Source organism: Meles meles, chromosome 20 (genome assembly GCF_922984935.1).
Source record: "Meles meles chromosome 20, mMelMel3.1 paternal haplotype, whole genome shotgun sequence".
NCBI classification, from domain to species: Eukaryota; Metazoa; Chordata; class Mammalia; order Carnivora; family Mustelidae; genus Meles; species Meles meles.
The window spans coordinates 13576711-13595419 of record NC_060085.1 but is presented as its reverse complement, the minus strand read 5'-3'; the positions used below and the strand labels follow the sequence as shown (position 1 = coordinate 13595419).

Here is an 18709-nt window from a genome sequence, read left to right as displayed (position 1 = left end):
GGAGTGATCACAGTTCTCCCATGGTTTGGGAGAAAAGCAGGGCATGCTGAACACCAATCACACAAGATACTTCAGCCCACCCCAATGGCATTATTGCCTGAGTAACTGAATACAGCCAAGCCTGAAGCTGCCTTTCGCTTTTCATCCACAAGAACGAAACCATTTCCCTTTCTGTTCAGCTGGTAGGTTTTCTGTCACTTGCAACCAAAATGATCCTAATTAACACAACGTAACTGTTGTCGACGTGGGTCAGGGATTCTCAGATTTTTATTCTGAGGACAAGAAGCACACAAAGAACAAAACTTACAGTAAACAAACCAGCAGTGGGAGGTGGGCCGGAAAACTTAGGGAATGGGTGCTCAGGGTCCCAGGAGCCTCCTGGAACCCTCCCCCACCAGGGTGCCACGGAACCCAGTTTGAGAACCATTCTCTTAGCCAAGGGCTCCACTGCACGAGAAGGTGGGGATGTATAGGGATGGTTCAGACGGTGGCTTCGACCTCAGTGGCTTCGTCGTCCTCCTCCAGCAGGCTGTAGGAGGCATGACTCTGGCAGGGCCGCTGCAGTGGATGAGCCAGCAGCTTGGCCATACAGTTGTGCAGCTCAAGGGCCGGCCCAGCCAGCGCCACCTCATACTTGTAGCTGGTGCCCTTGGTATCCAGGCTGCCCATGAAGGCAAACATGTCCTGTGGGGCCGGGGAGGGGCTGTTCAGCCAGAGGGTCCCCTGATGGACCCTCTCCGCCCCTGGAAGGCTTCCCAGAGGAGAGGGCACCAGGGGTGGGTTCTGAAGGATGAAGAGGAGTTTTCCAGAAAGAAACAGTCCCGTGTTTAGCAAATATTCCGACACCCACCCAGGGGTACGGACCCCTAGAAATCTCAGTCCTGGAGCCCCTAGTCTGGAGACACAGTCAGATACAGACGACCCCCCGCCCCCATGCTAATCATCCCTGAGGACGATCTGGGGTAGATGGTTTGGGTGCTGAGGTAGGAGGAGGAGCCAATCTCAACTCTCCCTGTTCACAGTTGGGTAAACTGAGGCTTGGAGGTAAGTGGCCTAATCAACGTTCTTTAGCTAAGTCTGGACTATGATATGAAGGACCAGCAGGGCCTGGGGAGGCAAGGCAGGAAGGGCACTCCAAGCAGAGGGCACGGTGAAAGCAAAGGCAGACGGAGAGAAGCCCCCACTAGCTCAAGGCAGACACGTAGAGATGATTGTTGAATGAGCTCAGGACCATGATCCAGCAGGGCGAGGGCTTCAGGGGTGCAAAATGGAGGCAGCTTCCGAGATACCGCACCTACACCCCCCTGCCACCCACACGCACAGCAGCCTCTCACCTTCCAGCTCATTTCCTCTTCCTTCTCATCAGCGCCATTGTGGATGTAAACAACATCGAAGAAAAAGTATGGGCACTGGAACATTTTCTGCAGGGAAAGAATGCCAGCCTCTGGGGCGTGAGTCACCCCATGCCCCCATGACCGTAATTCCCCAGCTTCTGCGTCGGACTCTGGGAACCTGCCCTTAGGCACCCCAGCTCTTGTGATCAGGAAATCCCTCCTGGTGTCTAGGCAGCCATTCTGCTGGCTGCAGCTATCCCTCCCCTTCTCCAGCCTCACTCACCTTCATGGGCTCCGTCAGGGAGAACTGGGGCTGGCAGGGTGGACGGCTATAGACTAGGATGGTGCGGACCACGTACGGGGGTGGAATTGTCCGCACGTTCTCGGTGACGGGCAGCTCAGTCTTCTGCTGGCTGCGTAGTGGAGGGGGACAGGTCAGAGCACGCTCCCGGGATCCCCTGCTCTTGTCACCCTCAGAGAGCCTGGGCCTTCACTGGGCACGCAAAGCCCACATGACTGCTCCCTCTGAGCCTCCCCCTATGCCGTTCCCTCTGCCCAGACTGCCTCCCCAGCCTCACCCTTCTGCCTGACCTCTCCTGCTCTATCAGGGGGACTCTGCAGACTCCAAAGGTGGAGCCCACTCTGACCACCCTCAGCATCCTAAATATCCCCCATCATTGACCTGACTTGGACATGTCCCCCAGGCCAGAAGAATCTAAGGCTGGAACGTGATCTTATTTGATAAGTTAGCACCCATGTCCCCAAATGGCCATGGCTGGATCTCACATTAGCAGAGAGCACTGGGCAGACAGGGCGAAGGTCTTTAATATGTGAAAAGCAAATCTGATCATCAATAAGAAAAAAGCCACTATCTCCTTATAAACACAGGCAAAGGGGACAAACGGACAAATCACTGCAGGAATACTGAATGGTTTACAAATGAATAAAAAGGGCTCCAAGAAAAGCACAGTGAAAGGAACAGGTGGCTGCTAGCCTCTACCAGACAGCCAGAACCTTCGGCAGCATGAAGAACCCTGGTGTGGGGAGAGGTACGCAGGGTTGGTTTCCGGTGACAGTGTTCTGGCAAAGTCTAGCAGGTTAAAAATACACACCCCCTTGGCCCAGCATGTCTTCCACTGGGAATTTACAGGATGGATTCACTTGCAAAATTTGCCAGAACCACTGTACCGGGCTAATCATGATGGAAAAAGCAAAACAGGATCCGTGTCCACCATTAGGGGGCAGGTAAAAACAGAGGTTGGACTACTAGGGCCCCGAAGCTAAGAATGGTTTTTACATTTTTTTAAATGGTTGGGGGAAGAAAATCAAAAGAACATTTTGTGACATGCGGAAAGGATATGAAATTCAAGTTTCTGTGTTTATCAAGAACGTTTTGTTGGGGACACAGCCCCATGCACAGGGATGGTTTGTGACTGCCTTCAAGTGACTCAGGCAGGATCCAGTCATCAAGACAGAGGCCATATGGCCTGCAAAGCCAGAAATATTTACTGCCCAGCTCTTTACAGAAAAAGTGTGCTGCCCCGTGGGTTAAAACAATGGAGTTGGGGGGGGCACCTGGGTGGCTCAGTGGGTTAAAGTCTCTGCCTTCAGCTCAGGTCATTATCCCAGGGTCCTGGGATCGAGCCCCGCATCAGGATCTCTGCTCAGCAGGGAGCCTGCTTCCCCTCCTCTCTCTCTCTGCCTACCTCTCTGCCTACTTGTGATCTCAGTCTGTCAAATAAATAAATAAAAACATATGTGTTTAAATGTTTTTAAGTCTTATGTTAAAAAAAAAAAAAATGGAGTGCGGGACCTCAGGGCGGTCACAGGACTGACAAGAAAGGGGAGTTGCAGCAAAGCTGGGACTTACATGAGGCTGAAGAGACCTTCCAGATCTGGCGGAGATGCTAAGGAGAAGGCTGGTGGCAGAGCACGGGTAGGAAGCAGCAGGAGGCTTCCCTCATCCTGATGCCGGGAGAGCCCAGGCACCTTCACGCCCGGTGCAGGAGACGCGCTGTGTGACCCTGGCCCAGTTGCTTGCCCTGTCTGAGCCTGTTTTCCCTCAGTATACATCACAAAACAGGGGGCTGGCACCAGGTGCCCTGAAAACACTTGGTGGCTCAAAGCTCCCCTTTCTCTCACAGCCAGGGCAGCAGTCTTCACAATGCAAGAGCCACAGGTGTCCCAGTCCCCTACCCCCCGACACTCAGAAGTGTTTTGTAACTCACAAGCATCATTTTCCATCTAAGTTTTGGGCTGCACGTGAGCCTTTTGTGTTCACATTAGCATAAAATGTGCAGGGGCTGTAGCAGTGATTATAACTCCTCAGTCCCATATTGCCATTTATTGAGCACCAACTGTATACTTGGCCCTGCACAGAATGCTCCCCATGTGAGTGGTTTTGACATCTAGAGTCCAAATCAGCTGGTTTTGTTTCTGCACCAGGACTTGATCTTAACAGCAACCCCCTGGGGAAGGAGGTTTTGTGCCTCCCCTCTCACAGATGAAGAAACAGGTTCAAAGAGGGGACTTGCCCAAGTTTGTCACAGCAGAACAGGGATCTGGACCTGAGTCAGGCTCAGCCAGCCCCCTCCACGGCTCAGGCTTCTGGGGTGCCAGGACAGCCCAGGCCCCTCCACATGGCGCCCCTGCCTGGAAGGATACTGAAGGTAGAGCAGGAAGCCGTCTCCAGGTCATAGAGGCAGCTGCAGAGTTCGCGGGGATCAGAGGTCAGGCCAGACAGCTATGGGGAAGCACAAGCCTCAGCGAGGCGCCTCCCCGCCTCAACAGAACCCCTCAGCACCCGAGCCCTGCCCCAGCCTCACCCAGGCGATATCATCATTCACCACCACCAGCGCAAACTCGTGGCTCTTGTCGATCTTATGTTTTGTCCGTACAAACATTTCGATCATCTTCTGGGAGACGTTGAGGGCGTTGGTTTTGGAGCTGGGGAGGGAGAGAAGGTGAGGGGGGTGGTTAAGGTAAGGCCTCCCAGCCTGGAGGGTGTCTCTTCATCTGCCAATCCCGGGGAGCCCTCCACTAGCCTCAGGATTAGGCACTGCAGGCCCAGGTCAGGTCATGCAGTGGGGAGATGGCAAAGCCCAGCGCCCCCACTGCCCCGGCTTTTCCCTCGCCAAATGGGGTTCTTCTGGCCAGCCTGGGTCTCACAGCTGATCCCCAGGAGGTCTCCCCCAGGCCTTCATTCACCCACAGATGGCTAGAGGTGGCAGCAAGGGGAAGGCGGGCTTGTCCTCAGCATCCCCCAGAGCTCCCTGGACCCTATCCAGGCCCAGTCACCAACTCCACAGAGAATCAGCTGTTCAGGGCAGCGGCTTCAGGGTCAGCTAGGCCTGGGTCTGAGTTCTGGCTCTGCCTATCCACTGTGAGGCCCTGGGCAAGTCACTTCACCTCTCAAGAGTTTCTGAGTCACTGCTGTGCTGTGGGAGGTACATGGCAGCTCTCACAGGCTTGGATCAGAGCCTTGGCGGGTCACAGCTTTTTCAGAATCGGTTGCCATTGCTACTATGACAGCGCCAGGCCCCAGTCCCCAAGCCAGGCCAGGCCAAGCACTGGGAGTCTCAGAGAGAGAGAGAGCCCTGAGTTTTTTGAGCTGTCTACCCACCCCCCAACCCCACCCCAAGCCATGGCTGCATATTCAAGCCCCCGAATGTTCCCCTCACCCATTGAATGACTCCAGCTTTGACAGGGACATTTCCTCTGACAGGTCCAGGCAGATGATCTGCAAGAAGGTCCGAGGGAGGTGAGGGCACCGTGGCTGGCAGTGCCCAGCACGCAGACACTGACACCGGCCCCCACTGCACTCTGGCGGCCCTCAGCTCTGCCTGCAAAGGTGGTTATCAGGGTGACCCCCAAGTCCCAGCCAAGAAACCTACTTTGGAAGACAGCGGTTCAGGGAAAAGAGCACTAGATCAGGAGTCCAGGATTGCAAGTGAATAAAGGAGCCAGAGAATGACTGACACAGAAACAGGAAAACAAAGGTCCAGTGGGTTGAATTGTGCCCCGGCCCCCCCACAGACATGCCCACCGGGAACATCAGAATGTGACTTTTTTGGAATTAGGGAATTTGTTGATGGAATTAAGAGAAAGATCTTGAGATAAGATAAAGATCCTGATCTGGAGATGCCTGGGTGGCTCAGTAGACAGGAGAATCCAACTCTTTTTTGTTTTTTCAAAGATTTTATTTTTAAAATTTTATTTATTTATTTGAAAGACAGAGATCCCAAGTAGGCAGAGAGGCAGGCAGAGGGAGAGGAAGGGAAGCAGGCTCCCCGATGAGCAGAGACCCCAATGCGGGGCTCGATCCCAGGACCCTGGGATCATGACCTGAGCTGAAGGCAGAGGCTTTAACCCACTGAGCCACCCAGGCGCCCCTCAAAGATTTTATTTACTTATTTGTCAGAGAGAGAGAGCATGCGTGCGCAAGTAGGGGGAGTGGCAGGCAGAGAGAGAGGAAGAAGCAGGCTCCCTGTGTGCAGGGAGCCCAATGCGTAACTCAATCCCAGGACCCCTGAGCCAAAGGCAGACGGTTACCCCACTGAGCTACCCAGGCACCCCCCTGCATCAAACTCGTGATTTCAGTTCGTGCCATGGTCTCAGGGTCATGAGATCCAGCCCTCCATCAGGCTTCCTGCTCAGCCTGGAGTCTGCCTGGTATTCTCCCTCTCCCTCTGGCCCTCCCAAGACCCTCTCCCCACCACTCCCAGCCGGCTCATGCTCTCTCTCAAATAAATAAATAAACCTTAAAAACAAACAAACAAACAAACAAACAAACAAAAAACCCTGATCCAATAACAAGTATCCTTATAAGAGAAAGAAGGTTCAGAGACACAGACAAGAAGGCCATGTGAAGACAGAGGCAGAGATCGGGGTGATAGGGCTACAAGCCAAGGATATGTGGTACCCGCCTCGGGCCAAAAAATGCAAGGAAGGATCTTTCTGTACAACCTCCAGAGGGACCACGGCCCTGCCCATACTTTGATTTCAGACTTCTGGCCTCCAGAAGAGTGAGACAATGAATTTTTGTTGTTTTAAGCCAGCAGTCGGGCCTGACCTCTGATCCCCTAATTTGTTGTGGTAGTCCTAGAAAACTCCTACGAAGTCACTGCAGAGTGAATCCCAAAAAGCAAGAACGTTAAACGTAAGGTTTCCCAGCACCTCATGGCCACAGGCCAAGCCCTCACTTACCACCTTCTCTGGACAGTTGACCCTTGGTGTCCGCACCTGGACTTCAGGAGCTGTTGGGGGCACCTGCCAGGGCTTGGGGCCAGCTCCTGGAGGATTGGGGGTCCCATCGTCAGCACTGGCCGCCTCGCCCTCACCCTCGCTGCGGCTGCCCACACTGGCCTGGGCTCCCAGTGCCCGGTCCTCAGCCCCCTCAGGGTTGGAGCGTGTTCGGGGCCTGGGCTCAGCTGACTGCTCCTCTTCCTCTTCTTCCTCCTCCTCCTCCTCCTCCTCTTCCTCAGTGGGGCTGCTGGGTTCTGCCACTTCCATGGCCCCTAAGTGGCTGGATGGAGCAGGGCTGGGGGAAGCCAGGATCCTCCCCTTATGGGCTTTAAAAACATCTGGTTACTGGACAGGACAGAGCATGAACAACCTAATGACTGTAAAAATCACTTCTTTCCCGGCCTCAGTTTCCTTATCTGCAGAATGGGTGCCTGGCATCCCATTTTTTTTTCCTGTAGCGCTTAACCCACGCACCCTTTCCCTTGGCCAATGAACAAATCAAGCCACTAGGAATGCTTGAAAGATGTGGCATAACCCAATACAGGTCAGTGAGGGGCAGTTCTGGGGCTTCTGATAGTGCCATTAGGGAAGAGGGTCTCCTCAGACTTGCAGAGCTGGGAGGATAGAAGTCAAGAGCTGTCAGGAGCCTCTTTGCCTCCAAGAGGGGAAAGAAACCCTGCTTGAAGTGATGCTCACCCAGAAAACAGCAGCTAGACCTCTGTGCACCTGGATCCAGCTATGCCTGAAACCAATAAAGGAAACCTCATTTAAAATGGAATCGGGAGCAGGGTGCCTGGGTGGCTCAGTGGGTTAAAATGGAATCAGGAGGCCAAAAGGGGAACTCTCACCCTCTACACAGTGGCAGACCCTAACAGGAAAACAGACATTGCAGTACCAAAAGAAAGAAGACTATACTAACCCAGCAAGGAAATGAAAGATTTTCTTCTTGCCTGGCAACAGCCCAACCAATGACAGACTGTCACAACTCAGCCAGTTAAAAGCCACTAAACTTCAATTCCCAATTTACTCCAATAGGCTTTAGGTTTATAACAGCCCGTCCCAACTCCCCTTCCTCTATAAAAGAGCACTCCTCTCCTTTGTTCTGGACTTGCCTAAGGTTTTGTTATACAGCTTGTGCATCCTGAACTGTAATTCTCTGCTATTCCCAAACAAAACTCTTCTCTGCTGGTAAAAATGACAGTTTTAGTTTTAAGGTTAACAGAATAATTAGCTGGGGTGCCTGGCTGCCTCAGTCGTAGAGCATGCGACACTTGTTCTTGGGGTTGTGAGTTCGAACCCCACCTTGGGTGTACGGATTGCTTAAAAATAAGAAAAAAAAAAAAAAAGAAAAAAAAAAAAAGACTAGCTCTGGGATTCTCCCCAGCGGGGCACTGGGCTGCCTAGAAGGTGTCTGCGCAAAGGAGCGGGCACGAATCTACGTGTTAAAGGTCCCTTGGAAAAAAGAGAGGACGCCAACAGTTTGCCAATCTGGGTTGGAGTGTGGGCTTCGGGGGATGGTCTCTGAACGGCTTGTAACCCCCTCAATCTCTAAGGAAAACAATGATTTGGCTTCAGCAAGAGGGATGAAGGCTAGACTGCAGGTGAAACCAGGGTGGAAAACGGGATCCCCAGGGAAGGCTAGGGGCTGGACCTCTCGGGACGGGACCGCAACCACCCAACCTATTCTCACCGTAGCTTGTGCCTCACTCCAACTCAGTCGAGAACTCACTAGGAAGCCGCCATCTTTCGCAGCCCGGAAGTGCTGCGGCGAGGACGCGACGCCTGCTGGGAAATGTAGTTCAGCAAGCAGTAAGGCAAGCGGACAGCCGAACAGGGGACGGCTGGAGAGTCTTGAAAGCGGATAGGCTGGGACTGCGCTAGGGGGTGGGGTTTGGAATGTGATTGGTTAAAGCAAGAATAGCTGGCGCTTTGATGTTTCTGGCCGAATCGGAAGACAGTGGTCAGTGCTTCAACCCTGATAGGCTGGGACGGGGCCTCGTGGAGTGGACCTTTCTATGGAATAGGCTTAAGGGGATGGAGAAGGCCTCACTTGCAGTGCGATAAACTGAATGCGAGCGACTTGGGCGGGACTTAGAAGAAGAGGTAGGGCTGATTGGTGATTGGTGTAGCTGACCTGGCCCTCTGTGAGGGGCTAGATTTGCGGACTGAGGTGGGCGTGGCCCACTCCCCAGACCCCGCCCAGTTACTTAATTCCGCTCCTTATTTTTCACATATTTGCAAAACCCAAAAAGACTAAGCCAAAACTATTTTAGACCACGTTTTCTTTTTCATGCACACTTCTCCTCTCACCCCCTAACCATTTAAAACCCAAGCTAACCACCCTCAGTTTCTTTATTTGTAAGAGGATCAGTTAAATCCAGCCCTCATGAGCCAGGCTCTGGTCATTGACAGCCAGGAGGAGCTATGTAAGCTGCATATTCAAGGATGGAGGACTTGCCAGAAAAACAAGAGAATGAAAGGCATTCCAGAAAGAAGGAACGGCCTTGGCAAAGGTCTAGAGGCTTGCAAGAGCCTTGGAGTGGTGGAGACCTTAACAGGTTAATATGGCTGGAGCAGAAGCTAAGAGTGCGGATTTCAATGTACCTGGGTGCCTACAAGTCAGAGAATTGCAACTTCTTTCCTTACTGCCTTTGGGGACACAGAAACAAGAAGATTCAGCCTCCTAGTGTCTGACAGTGGAATGAGGAAGATTTGGGCGACTCCAGACTCTGCACAGTTTAAACCAAGCACAGAAACAAGGAAAGGGTGTTCCAGGCAACACGAAGGGGATCATTGTGGCTAAAGCAAGGAGTATATGTGGGTGCAGGCAGCAGACATAATTTTTAAGGCCCTTGAATGCCAGGTGGAAGAGCTTGAAATGTTTCCCAAGGGCAATGGGGAGTCATGGAGGGTACATGAGCAGAGGAGGTGAACAATGAGGTCTCTCTCTCAGGGGCCTGGGTGGAGAAGAGAGTAAAGAGGTGCCTGTAGGTCCAGGGAGAGAGCTGGGCTGGCATCCAGGTGGGAGGGGAGAGACTTGGGCTGTTATGGATGGAGTTGAGGAAGCCTTTTGGAGATGGATGGAGGAAAAATGGGCAGGATGTAGGGACGATCTGGGCTCTGAGGAATCCTGCATTTACACAGGAGAAATAGCAGCTGGTAGAGGAGGGTCAGAGAGGTAGGGAACAAGAGGGGCCTGTTATAAAATCCTGGATGGATTTTAACAAATTCCTTGTTGAAATTCCCATGACACTGTAGAAAAATGCTATAATTACCCCTCCCCCTGTTTTACAGATAAGGAAACTGAGGCTCAGAGATGGAAGAGACATGAGATCAGAGGCTGAGGTGAGGAAGGACGGACATCTCAGGAGCTGGACACGTGTCCCCCCCCCCACCCCAGGAAGCTGATGTCCTTGAGGAGGAAACAGAACAATAACAAGTCACATGACCGGGGGGGGGGGGCTTCCTGTTTCCTGGCCCCTCCCAAGCCAGCCTTGGACAGCCCAGGGCTAAGCAGGCAGTGGCCAGAGCTACCCTAAGAGTGTCCAGGGATTTGGGCCGCTGACCAAGGTACTCCTAGAGGTAGAGAAGGCTGGGGGTCCCCAACCCCAAGATTGGGGCCTCTGACTCAAGAGGACCCTGGGGAAGAGAAGTGACTCTTGACGTCCTCGAGCCAGGCCCAGACTGGGGACAGAGGGAAGCACAGAGGTAGTGAAAGATAAAGGAGGCAGAGGAGACTGGGAGATCAGAACAATTTTTCGAGATAGTGAGCTGCCTGTCAAGAGGGACATCAAAATGTACCAAATCCACACTGATAGTTCAAGATCCCTTCCAGAGGGAGGGGATCAATGCCCATTTCACAGAAGAAGATATTAAGGCCGTCAACAGGGACAACAAAGACAAGAGAGACAAGAGCTGAGATCAGGCTGTGGTTTTAGGAGGAAGATTCAGAAGACTGATTTCTGGACAGCAATGAGTGCTCGGGCCACACGTCCCCGAAGCCGGCGAGGGAGGCACGCTCCGCCTGTAAGTGCCCCCCTGCCTGCTGCACCCAGTTCTTTGGTGCCACTCACAGCCCTACCAGGCTCAGAGCTTGGCCCTGTGGGTCATTTTCAGGGGGAGCTCGATCCTGTGGCAGAGAGTTCCGAGGAGGTTGAGGCAGCCGGCGGGAGTTCTGAGCTGGGTCCTGTGCCATCTCAGGAGAGCCCGGGGCCAGAGGCCGAGGCCAATAGGCAGGGCCTGGGGAGCAGGTAAGGCCCGCTTGGTCTGTGCTCCCCACTCCAGCCCCGGTGTATCTTTCCTACCCACAGATGCACCTGTGTTCCTCCCTTGCTCACACACGCCCCGTAGCTTCCCATTGCCTTCCTCAGCCCACCTTTTCAAACCCCGGCTAATGCAGCCCCCTAATGAGCCAGAGTCCACGGATGACCCCATTTCCAGAACCTTCCATCTCTTACCTCACCACAGGACCAACACAGAGGCTGAAGGGGACTCTAGCAGAGGACTGGCCCCATCTCCCGAGGGACCCTGCAAGCCTGCCGAGGAAGGCCAGCAGGCTGCTGATGTAGCCCCACCGGATGGGAAGACTGTCCCCCCCAGGCCTGAAGCCTCTGACGTGTTTCAGACTCTCCAGCATGCTCTGAGCTCACTGGAGGCAGCGGCTGCTGCCTGGCGCCACCGACCCCCAAGCTGTCCAGAGCCGGTGGAGGCAGGAGACGGAAGCGGGGTGGGACCCAGACCCTGCTTGGAGCAGGAGGGCGTAGGGGGTTGCCAGAGGGAGGCAGCCCGCCTAGCAGAAAGGAATGACTGGCTGCGATTGGCCTGGGGCAGCCGAGAGGAGGAACTGATTCGTGTGCGGACCTCCCTGCAGGCCATCCAGGCTGAGAAGGAGATGCTGCAGAGAGCGGTGAGTGGGGCAGCTATCTAAGGGCGAGGCCGGCCTGGCATAGGTTCAATCATTCGTTCAAAAGAAAAACTTTTATGGAGCTTTGACTGGTGAGTCCTGAACAGGCAAAGGTCTGTTGTCTTCTAAGTTAAGGTGGTCAGAGCTGAATGAGGAGGTAAGGAAGGAGCCATGCAAGGATCTGGGGGAAGAGCACACCAGGCAGAGAAGGAACTACCCTCCGCGAGATGGGAGTGTGATTCAGGGAACGGAGAGGGGGCCAGTGTGGGGGCGAAGCGAGGGGCAGGTTGGTGATAGGGGCACATTTACAGGGTATCGTGGGCTGCTGGGAGTTGGGCTTTTGCCCTGAGCCTGGTGGGATCCTGGAGGATTTCCCCGGAGCAGAAAGGGGCGGGACCTGATGCTGCGTTCACGGGCACCCTCTGGCGGCCGTGAGAGGAACAGCCTGTGTGTGTGTGGAGGGCGCGGGATCCTGCGGACCGGGAGGCATTGGTCCAGATACCAGATGGTGGGAACTGTGAACGTGGCACGAAATGGGCAGATTCTGGGTGGTGTCGAAGGTGGAGCTGGCAGGTTTGGATGTAAAAGCCAGAGAAGGGTTGAAGTCAAGTCCTGGTTTGGGGTCTGCGGGACTGGAAGGGAGAAATGCGGAGGCTCCAGGAGGAGCGTGTTTGGTGGGAGGGAGACCAGAAGCTGGTGAGGCCCTAATGAGCTCATCAGCCAGCCGTGTGGGACCATCAGAGAGACAGCTCTGTGTCTGAGTCCTGAGCTCAGGGGTGGTGTCAGGATCGGAGAAACACATTCGGACCTCTTTAGCATGCGGACAGAATCTAAAGCCATGTGGCTAAAGGAGATGGTGGGGCACAGGCCCTCATCTTGGGCAGGACAAAGGGGCTGCCAGAGCCCAGCCTGAGGGGTGGGGCCCACTTCCTGGCTGGGAAAGGAAATCCCCCCTCCACATTCCTCTCCTCACCCCCACCACCTCTGGCAACCACCCCTCCGTTCTCTAGATCTGTGAGTTCATTTTTTTGTTTTGTTTTGTCTTGTTTTGGATTCCAAATATAAGAGAGAGCACAATGTATTTTCTTTCTCTGACTTATTTCACTTAGCATAATGCCCTCAATGTCCATCCATGTTGGGGCGCCTGGGTGGCTCAGTCGGTTAGGCTCAGGTCTTGATCCCAGAGTCCTGGGATCGAGTCCCACATTGGGCTCCCTGCTCAGTGGGGTGTCAGCTTCTTCCTCTCTGCCTGGTGCTCTCCCTGCTTGTGCACGCTCTCTCTGTCAAATAAATAAATAAAGTATTGGGGGGAAAAAGGTCCATCCATGTTGTGGCAAATGGCAGGATTTCCTTCCTTTTTCTTTTCCTTCTTTTTTTCCCCCTTCCTTTTTTTAAGGACAAATGATATTCCGTTGTTTATCCCCAGATCTTCTTTAGCCATTCATCCACAGGTCATCACTTCTGATCATCAAGATAGGTTGCTTCTATGTCCCGGTTATTGCCAAGTAATGCTACAATGAATGTAGGGGTGTGAATAGCCTTTCGAGTAACTTTTTTCCTTTCCTTTGCATAAATATCCAGAAATGGAATGGCTGAGTCGTGTGATAGCTCTAGTCTTAATTTTTTAAGGGAGCAATATATGTTTTGGTATAAGCGGCTGCACCAGTGTGCAATCCTGCCAACGGTGCACAAGGGTTCCCTCTTCACATCCTCCCCAGCACTCGCTATCTCATGTCTTTTTTTTTAATTAATTAATTTGCGGGAGAGAGAAAGCGAGTGTGCGTGTTTAAGTGGGGGGAGGAGCAGAAGGAAAGACTCTTCAAGCAGACTTCTTGCTGAGCGCGGGGCTTGATCCCACGACCTATGAGATTGTGACCTGAGCAGAAACCAAGAGTCAGACACTTAACCAACTGGGCCACCTAGGCGCCCCAGTGTCTTTTTGATTTTTTTTTTAAAGATTTTATTTGTTTATTTGACAGAGATTACAAGTAGGCAGAGAGGCAGGCAAGGGGGGGGGGCGGGAAGCAGACTCCCCGATGAGCAGAGAGCCCGATGCGGGGCTCAATCCCAGCATCCTGGGATCATGACCTGAGCCAAAGGCAGAGGCTTTAACCCACTGAGCCACCCAGGCGCCCCTCTTTTTGATCTTTTTGATAGTAGCTTTTCTAATAGCAATAGGGTGATATCTAATTGTGGTTTTGATTTGCATTTCCCTGATGATTAGTAATTTCAAGTACCTTTGCATGTACTGACTGGCCATGTATATGTTTAAAGAAAGAAGATTCTTGAGCGGCTAAGTGAGTTGCCCAAGGCTCAGTAGTGGCGAGTTTGGCGGGGTGAGTAGCTAGGTTCCTGCTTCCCAGCTGGGGCCTTGCCACTGTCCCAGGAACAGGTGTGCAGGAGGGTCGGTGGGTGATTGGAGCTCCCAGGCCTGACCTACTCCGTCTTCCTTCCCCACCCCCACCCCAGGTCCAGGAGCTGCAGGATTCCCTACTGAGGCTGGAACCTTTCCCGCCTCCCTCCCAGGGCCAAGCAGGGGCCTCAGGCAGTGGCTCCAGCAGTTCCGGGGTAGATGAGGAGCCCTGGGGGACTCAGGTGAGCAGGGGAAGCATAAAAACCACGATCTTCAGATCTTTAGGATTCTGGGCCGTGAGACTCAAATCCTGGTCCTGTGATCCAGGGGCTTCTGCATTGGGAAAAGGCTTAACCCCATGACACTGGGCCCTCAATGACAGTCTGGATGAATCAAGTCCCCTCTTTCTGACAGGACCCCTTTCCCCTGGCTCACCCCCTGCTCCGGCGCGTTCGGAGCGATTCCAGTACTCAGATGCTTGGACCTCTCCCCACTCGACCCCTCACCCACGAGATCCATATCATGGATGTGTGGATGGAGCAACTCCGGGGGTAAGGCTACAGATGCTGAGCTCGTAAGGGCACCGGAGAGCAGGCGTGAAGTGGGGAGGAGAGTGGAAATCAGCTGGGTCCTGACTGCCCTGGGGACGCCTCTCATTTTCCCTCTCCCCTAATGGCGGAGGCAGGAACATTGAGAAGCTCAAATGTTTCAACCGTCTGCTGTCAGCTGTGCTGCAGGGGTACAAGGGCCGGTGTGAAGGCCTGAGCATGCAGCTGGGCCAGCGGGAGGCGGAAGCCACAGCCCTGCATCTGGCCTTGCAGTACAGGTCGGTGCCTCCCACCCACAATCTGACTAGTGTGGAAGGGAATGGGTATGCTCAGAGGATGATCCACAGGGAGAGTCTGGGCCCTCACAGGAAAGCACTTCCCCATCCGGAATTACTTTTTTTTTTTTTTTTTTTAGATTTTATTTACTTATTTGACAGAGACAGAGATCACAAGTAGGCAGAGAGGCAGGCAGAGAGACAGAGGGGGAAGCAGGCTCCCTGCTGAGCAGAGAACGCAATGCAAGGCTGGATCCCAGGACCCTGAGATCATGACCTGAGCTGAAGGCAGAGGTTTAACCCACTGAGCCACCTAGGTGCCCCCCCATCCGAAATTATTTTAAGGCAATTTTAGCTCAGGGGTGCTGAAGGAGTTTACATGCTGCTCCCAGCAGTGGGAGTAGGGGATGGAGTGAAGGGTCCAAGGACAAGTGGGTACGTCACCCACACAACGAGATGGGGTCAGAGGTCCTGGAGCACTCAAAATCAGTGTCTCACAGTGAGCACTGCGAGGAGGTGTACGGAGTCCTGCTTACTCTCCGGGAGGCTGACTCGGGAGCAAGAGAGGGGATCCCTAAGGGGGACCTGGAGGTGGCGGAGAAGGAAGCCCAGAGGCTGCTGGCACAAGAGGACACTGCCATGGATGGAGAGACACCTCGGGATCCTCAGCCAAGGTACCCCTGGGAACTTTGGGAGCTGGGAGGGCCAGTGAGTGGGGTGCTTAGGTTGACAGCCACTGGGAGTGGTATAGGGCCCGCCAGCATTGGCGTGAAGATGGATGATGGTGCCCACTGATTAGAACTGGCATGATGGTGTTGAATGGGGTTGGCCTGACGTTGGCATGCACGGGGTTGGCAGGCTCGGCGGTTGTGACCATTGTGTTGGTGCTATGGTATCCACCTTGTTGGCCTAAGGGATGGCACCTGCTGAGTTGGTATGACGGCTTCTTCTGGGATGGCATGAGCACCAGTCATTGTTGACATGATACTGTTCACTGTGTTGTCTTGATGAATGGTGGTGCCCACTGGGGTTGATGTTATGGTGTCCACCATGTTGGTATGACGATACTCACCACCGACAGGATAGAATCCATCATGGCCAGTACGATGGATAATGATAGAGCCCACCAGAGTTGGCATGAAGTTGGCACAACTGTGGTCACCAGTGTTGACATTAGACACCTCTTCTGTTTCCTACAGCCCCGAAGGCAGTAGTGTGGATCGGCCCACACCGCAGGAGGTCGCTACCCAGCTCTGGGGCTATGTCCAGCGTCTTCAGGCACGCCGTGCTCTGGTGAAGATTCCCCCAGAGCCTGGCCCAACTTTGGCACCCATGCCCACTGTGCCCCACGCAGAAGCCATGGTGCAGGCCATTCTGGGGACCCAGCCTGGCCCGGCCCTACCCCGCTTGGAGAAGATGCAGATCCAGCAGGACTTGGCAGCTACACGGGTACACATGGGCGGTGGTCACTGTGTTGGTCTTTTTTCCTGCGACAAAACCCTTTGCCGAGGCCGAGAGGGATGTGGCTGGGGACTGGGTAACAAAGGAGAGCTCTGTGTGGCTGGGGGCAGACTTCCTGGAGGGAGGAGCATTGGACCTGGGATTTTGAGGGATGCATAGGAGTTTGTCTTCTGGAATTCAGGCTTTCCAAAATTTCCTTCCTATGGAAAGGAGGTGGAGGCAGGGGATGTAATCTGAGGTTTATCCCCCTGGCATGAAAGCTGAGGCTCTAGAGTTGGAGAAACCCCAGACACTTCCACTGAGATGCTACTGGCCCTTGTCTGGGATATTGGTACCCTCTGAACTGCCATTCCTATAGCAGTCACCTTTAGGAGATGGTTATTTCCCATCATACAAAATCACGGTGTAGGTTCGAGGTCTTGCCCGACCGGTCCTCATTGGGGGGTGGGGGGACCCTCCTGGGGCCTCAGTTTCCCCAGATCCTAGAGGCCCCCATCGTCTGCCCACTCCTTGGTCCTTCAGGAGAGTCTGGCAGACCTGATGCTGCGGCTTCAGTTGGTGCGGCGGGAGAAGCGGGGTCTGGAGCTGCGGGAGGCTGCCCTCCGAGCCCAGGGCCCAGCCCATGTTCTCCTGCTGGAGCAGCTGCGGTGGGAGCGGGCGCAGCTCGGGGCTGGTGGGGCCAGCAGTAGTGGCGGTGACAGCAGTGGAGGCGGGAGCAGTGGGGACGAAGAGGAGGCGTCCCAGGTGAGTGGCGCTTCCTGGACCTGGTGGACACAGGGGTATACTACGGGCCCTGGGGTCCTGGTGGATCACAGTGCCCCTCTGAGCCTCAGCTGGCGTTTCTACACAAAGAGATGAGTTGAATGTCAGAGGACTGAATGTCAAAGTTCATACCTGTACTGTGGGCTTTTTTTTTTTTCTTTGAGGGTATTGAGCCCACTAAGCCCTAAGGAGTCTGGCTCTCCCACTCAAACCTGTGTCTCCTCCTTCCCACTCGCAGGCTTATCTTCTCCAGCATCTCCCGTCCAACAGCCCCAGCCCATCCATCCTCTCTTTCTTAATTTTTGGCTGGAACTTGCTCCCTGAGGCCTTCCCTTTTGCCTCTTCCCATCTAATCAGGTCTGTCCTCTGCTTAAAGCCTTCAGCAGCTTCTGGAACCCTCCTTTGAATCGTCTCTCTTACCTCCGAGCCTTCGCAGGTGCTGTGCCCCTGCCAAGAACACTCGTCCCTTACCTCTTTGTCTGATTGAGCCCATGATCTCTCGCAAGTCTGAGCTCAGACCTCACCTGCCTGCAGATGAGATCCCCTGTTATTTGTTTCTCTAGGTAGGGAGGAATTTTACCCTCATTGGGGTCTCTCACCAGACTGGGGGCTCTGTGAAGGTGGGGGTTGTGGCTGCCCACAGTTTGGGTGGCTTCAACGTCCAGCTTGGCCTGAGTACGCCCTCCACCTAGGCCAGTGTCACTTGTCACTTCCTTCCCTTCTGCCTCCCACAGGGCCCTCCTGCTATCCTTGGTGGTGGCAGGGGCATTAATGGAGGTCAGGTGGGCAAAGCCCAGGGCCCGGAGACTCTGGCCCAGGAACTGGCAGCGTCACTTAACCGGTGTGTGTCTGGGTCCTGGGCTGGGCGGGTACGTGCAAGGTTCCATGCAGGCACCGTGTGCAGCAGAGGGCTGGGTGTGCGTCTCTGCACGGGTGTGTGCACAGGGAAATACCATGGACAGGTGGGGTGGGAGGAGGGAAGGAACTCCTTCAGCGAGGAGCTCCTCTCTCCCCACCCCTGCACCAGGGCCCTGGGCCTGCGGGAGCAGCTGCAGTCTCTGTGGAAGGAACTGGAACAGGTGGCTCAGAAGGGGCGAGCCAGACGTGCTCAGAGTGCTGAGCTGAACAGCGATTTATGCAAGGCTCACAGGTGGGTCCCCCTTCCCTGGGTCTCCCTGGGGGACTTCAGAAGTGACCCTGGCTCTCTCTGGGCCTCGGATTACCCCCATAAAGTAGGTAGCAAGTTCAATCCACTCCATACCTCCCCTTTCTGAGTGGAACCCTAGGAAGATTCAATCTCAAAGAGCTCCTCCTGTCTGGGGCTGGGAATACATAGCTCCTGACTTGGTGGGAGGGGGGCCGTTTCCTGGCTCAGCGCCCCCTCCCACCCCTTCCAGTGCCCTGGTCCTGGCCTTCCGAGGTGCCCACCGGAAGCAGGAAGAGCAGCGGAGGAAGCTGGAGCAGCAGATGGCCCTCATGGAGGCTCGACAGGCAGAGGAGCTGCAGGTGTTAGAAGCCACAGCAAGAGCACTGGGCAGGCCCAGACCACCCTCCCGGCCTCCCCGGCTGGGAGAGACCTTTCTGTAGGTCCCATTGTGGCCGTGTCGGGACATGCCAGACTGTTATGTCCCCATCATAAACTGTCCTGGAGTGATGTTGTATCATGTGTGACCTTGAATGTTGGGATCTGTTGGGTGGTATGGGGGCTGATGGACCTGTGGGGTCTGGGACCTGATGGAAGGAGGGGTGGCTGGGCGTTTGAGAAAGGCTCCCTGGCTTTGACCTGTTGCCCTGTGGCGTGTGAATGTGATGCCAGCCAGATCATGCCA

At 54.4% G+C, this 18709-nt stretch overlaps 2 protein-coding genes across 8 annotated transcripts; one reads left to right on the top strand and one right to left on the bottom strand.

Moving 5' to 3' along the window:
• Nucleotides 1-249: 249 nt before the first annotated feature.
• Nucleotides 250-8377, bottom strand: BABAM1 (BRISC and BRCA1 A complex member 1). 2 transcript variants are annotated; one of them, XM_045989729.1, is made up of 10 exons: nt 8269-8377; nt 7275-7320; nt 6540-6923; nt 5015-5073; nt 4160-4280; nt 3999-4077; nt 3205-3229; nt 1618-1747; nt 1335-1421; nt 250-684 (listed from the first exon to the last, which is right to left on the bottom strand). In XM_045989729.1, exons 3-10 carry the CDS (start codon nt 6843-6845, stop codon nt 481-483), a joined length of 1011 nt encoding a protein of 336 aa, XP_045845685.1. In that variant the 5' UTR covers nt 6846-6923; nt 7275-7320; nt 8269-8377; the 3' UTR covers nt 250-480. The 2 variants fall into 2 exon arrangements, with proteins under 2 accessions (XP_045845685.1, XP_045845684.1); XM_045989728.1 differs by having other exon boundaries at nt 6540-6904.
• Nucleotides 8378-8599: 222 nt separating this feature from the next.
• On the top strand, nt 8600-18525 carry USHBP1 (USH1 protein network component harmonin binding protein 1). 6 transcript variants are annotated; one of them, XM_045989722.1, is made up of 13 exons: nt 8600-8681; nt 9873-9923; nt 10517-10604; nt 10695-10828; nt 11046-11484; nt 13951-14076; nt 14249-14385; nt 14520-14660; nt 15158-15331; nt 15857-16106; nt 16641-16862; nt 17615-18030; nt 18278-18525. In XM_045989722.1, exons 3-13 carry the CDS (start codon nt 10551-10553, stop codon nt 18465-18467), a joined length of 2283 nt encoding a protein of 760 aa, XP_045845678.1. In that variant the 5' UTR covers nt 8600-8681; nt 9873-9923; nt 10517-10550; the 3' UTR covers nt 18468-18525. The 6 variants fall into 6 exon arrangements, 4 of the variants coding, with proteins under 4 accessions (XP_045845678.1, XP_045845682.1, XP_045845681.1 ...); XM_045989725.1 differs by lacking the exons at nt 8600-8681; nt 9873-9923 and having other exon boundaries at nt 10103-10604; nt 17615-17721; nt 17908-18030; XM_045989724.1 differs by lacking the exons at nt 8600-8681; nt 9873-9923 and adding an exon at nt 10116-10148.
• The last annotated feature ends 184 nt before the right edge of the window (nt 18526-18709 follow it).

Bases quoted from the DNA above. Each gene is read 5' to 3' on its own strand.
- BABAM1 (XM_045989729.1), bottom strand. From the start codon at position 6,845: ATGGAAGTGGCAGAACCCAGCAGCCCCACTGAGGAAGAGGAGGAGGAG. The intron at 5,074-6,539 runs GTAAGTGAGGGC...ACCTTCTTGCAG, and splicing joins TCAACTGTCCAGAGAAGGTG to ATCATCTGCCTGGACCTGTC. The intron at 4,078-4,159 runs GTGAGGCTGGGG...GCTTCCCCATAG, and splicing joins TGAATGATGATATCGCCTGG to CTGTCTGGCCTGACCTCTGA.
- USHBP1 (XM_045989722.1), top strand. From the start codon at position 10,551: ATGAGTGCTCGGGCCACACGTCCCCGAAGCCGGCGAGGGAGGCACGCT. The intron at 14,077-14,248 runs GTGAGCAGGGGA...TCTTTCTGACAG, and splicing joins AGGAGCCCTGGGGGACTCAG to GACCCCTTTCCCCTGGCTCA. The intron at 16,107-16,640 runs GTACACATGGGC...TTGGTCCTTCAG, and splicing joins AGGACTTGGCAGCTACACGG to GAGAGTCTGGCAGACCTGAT.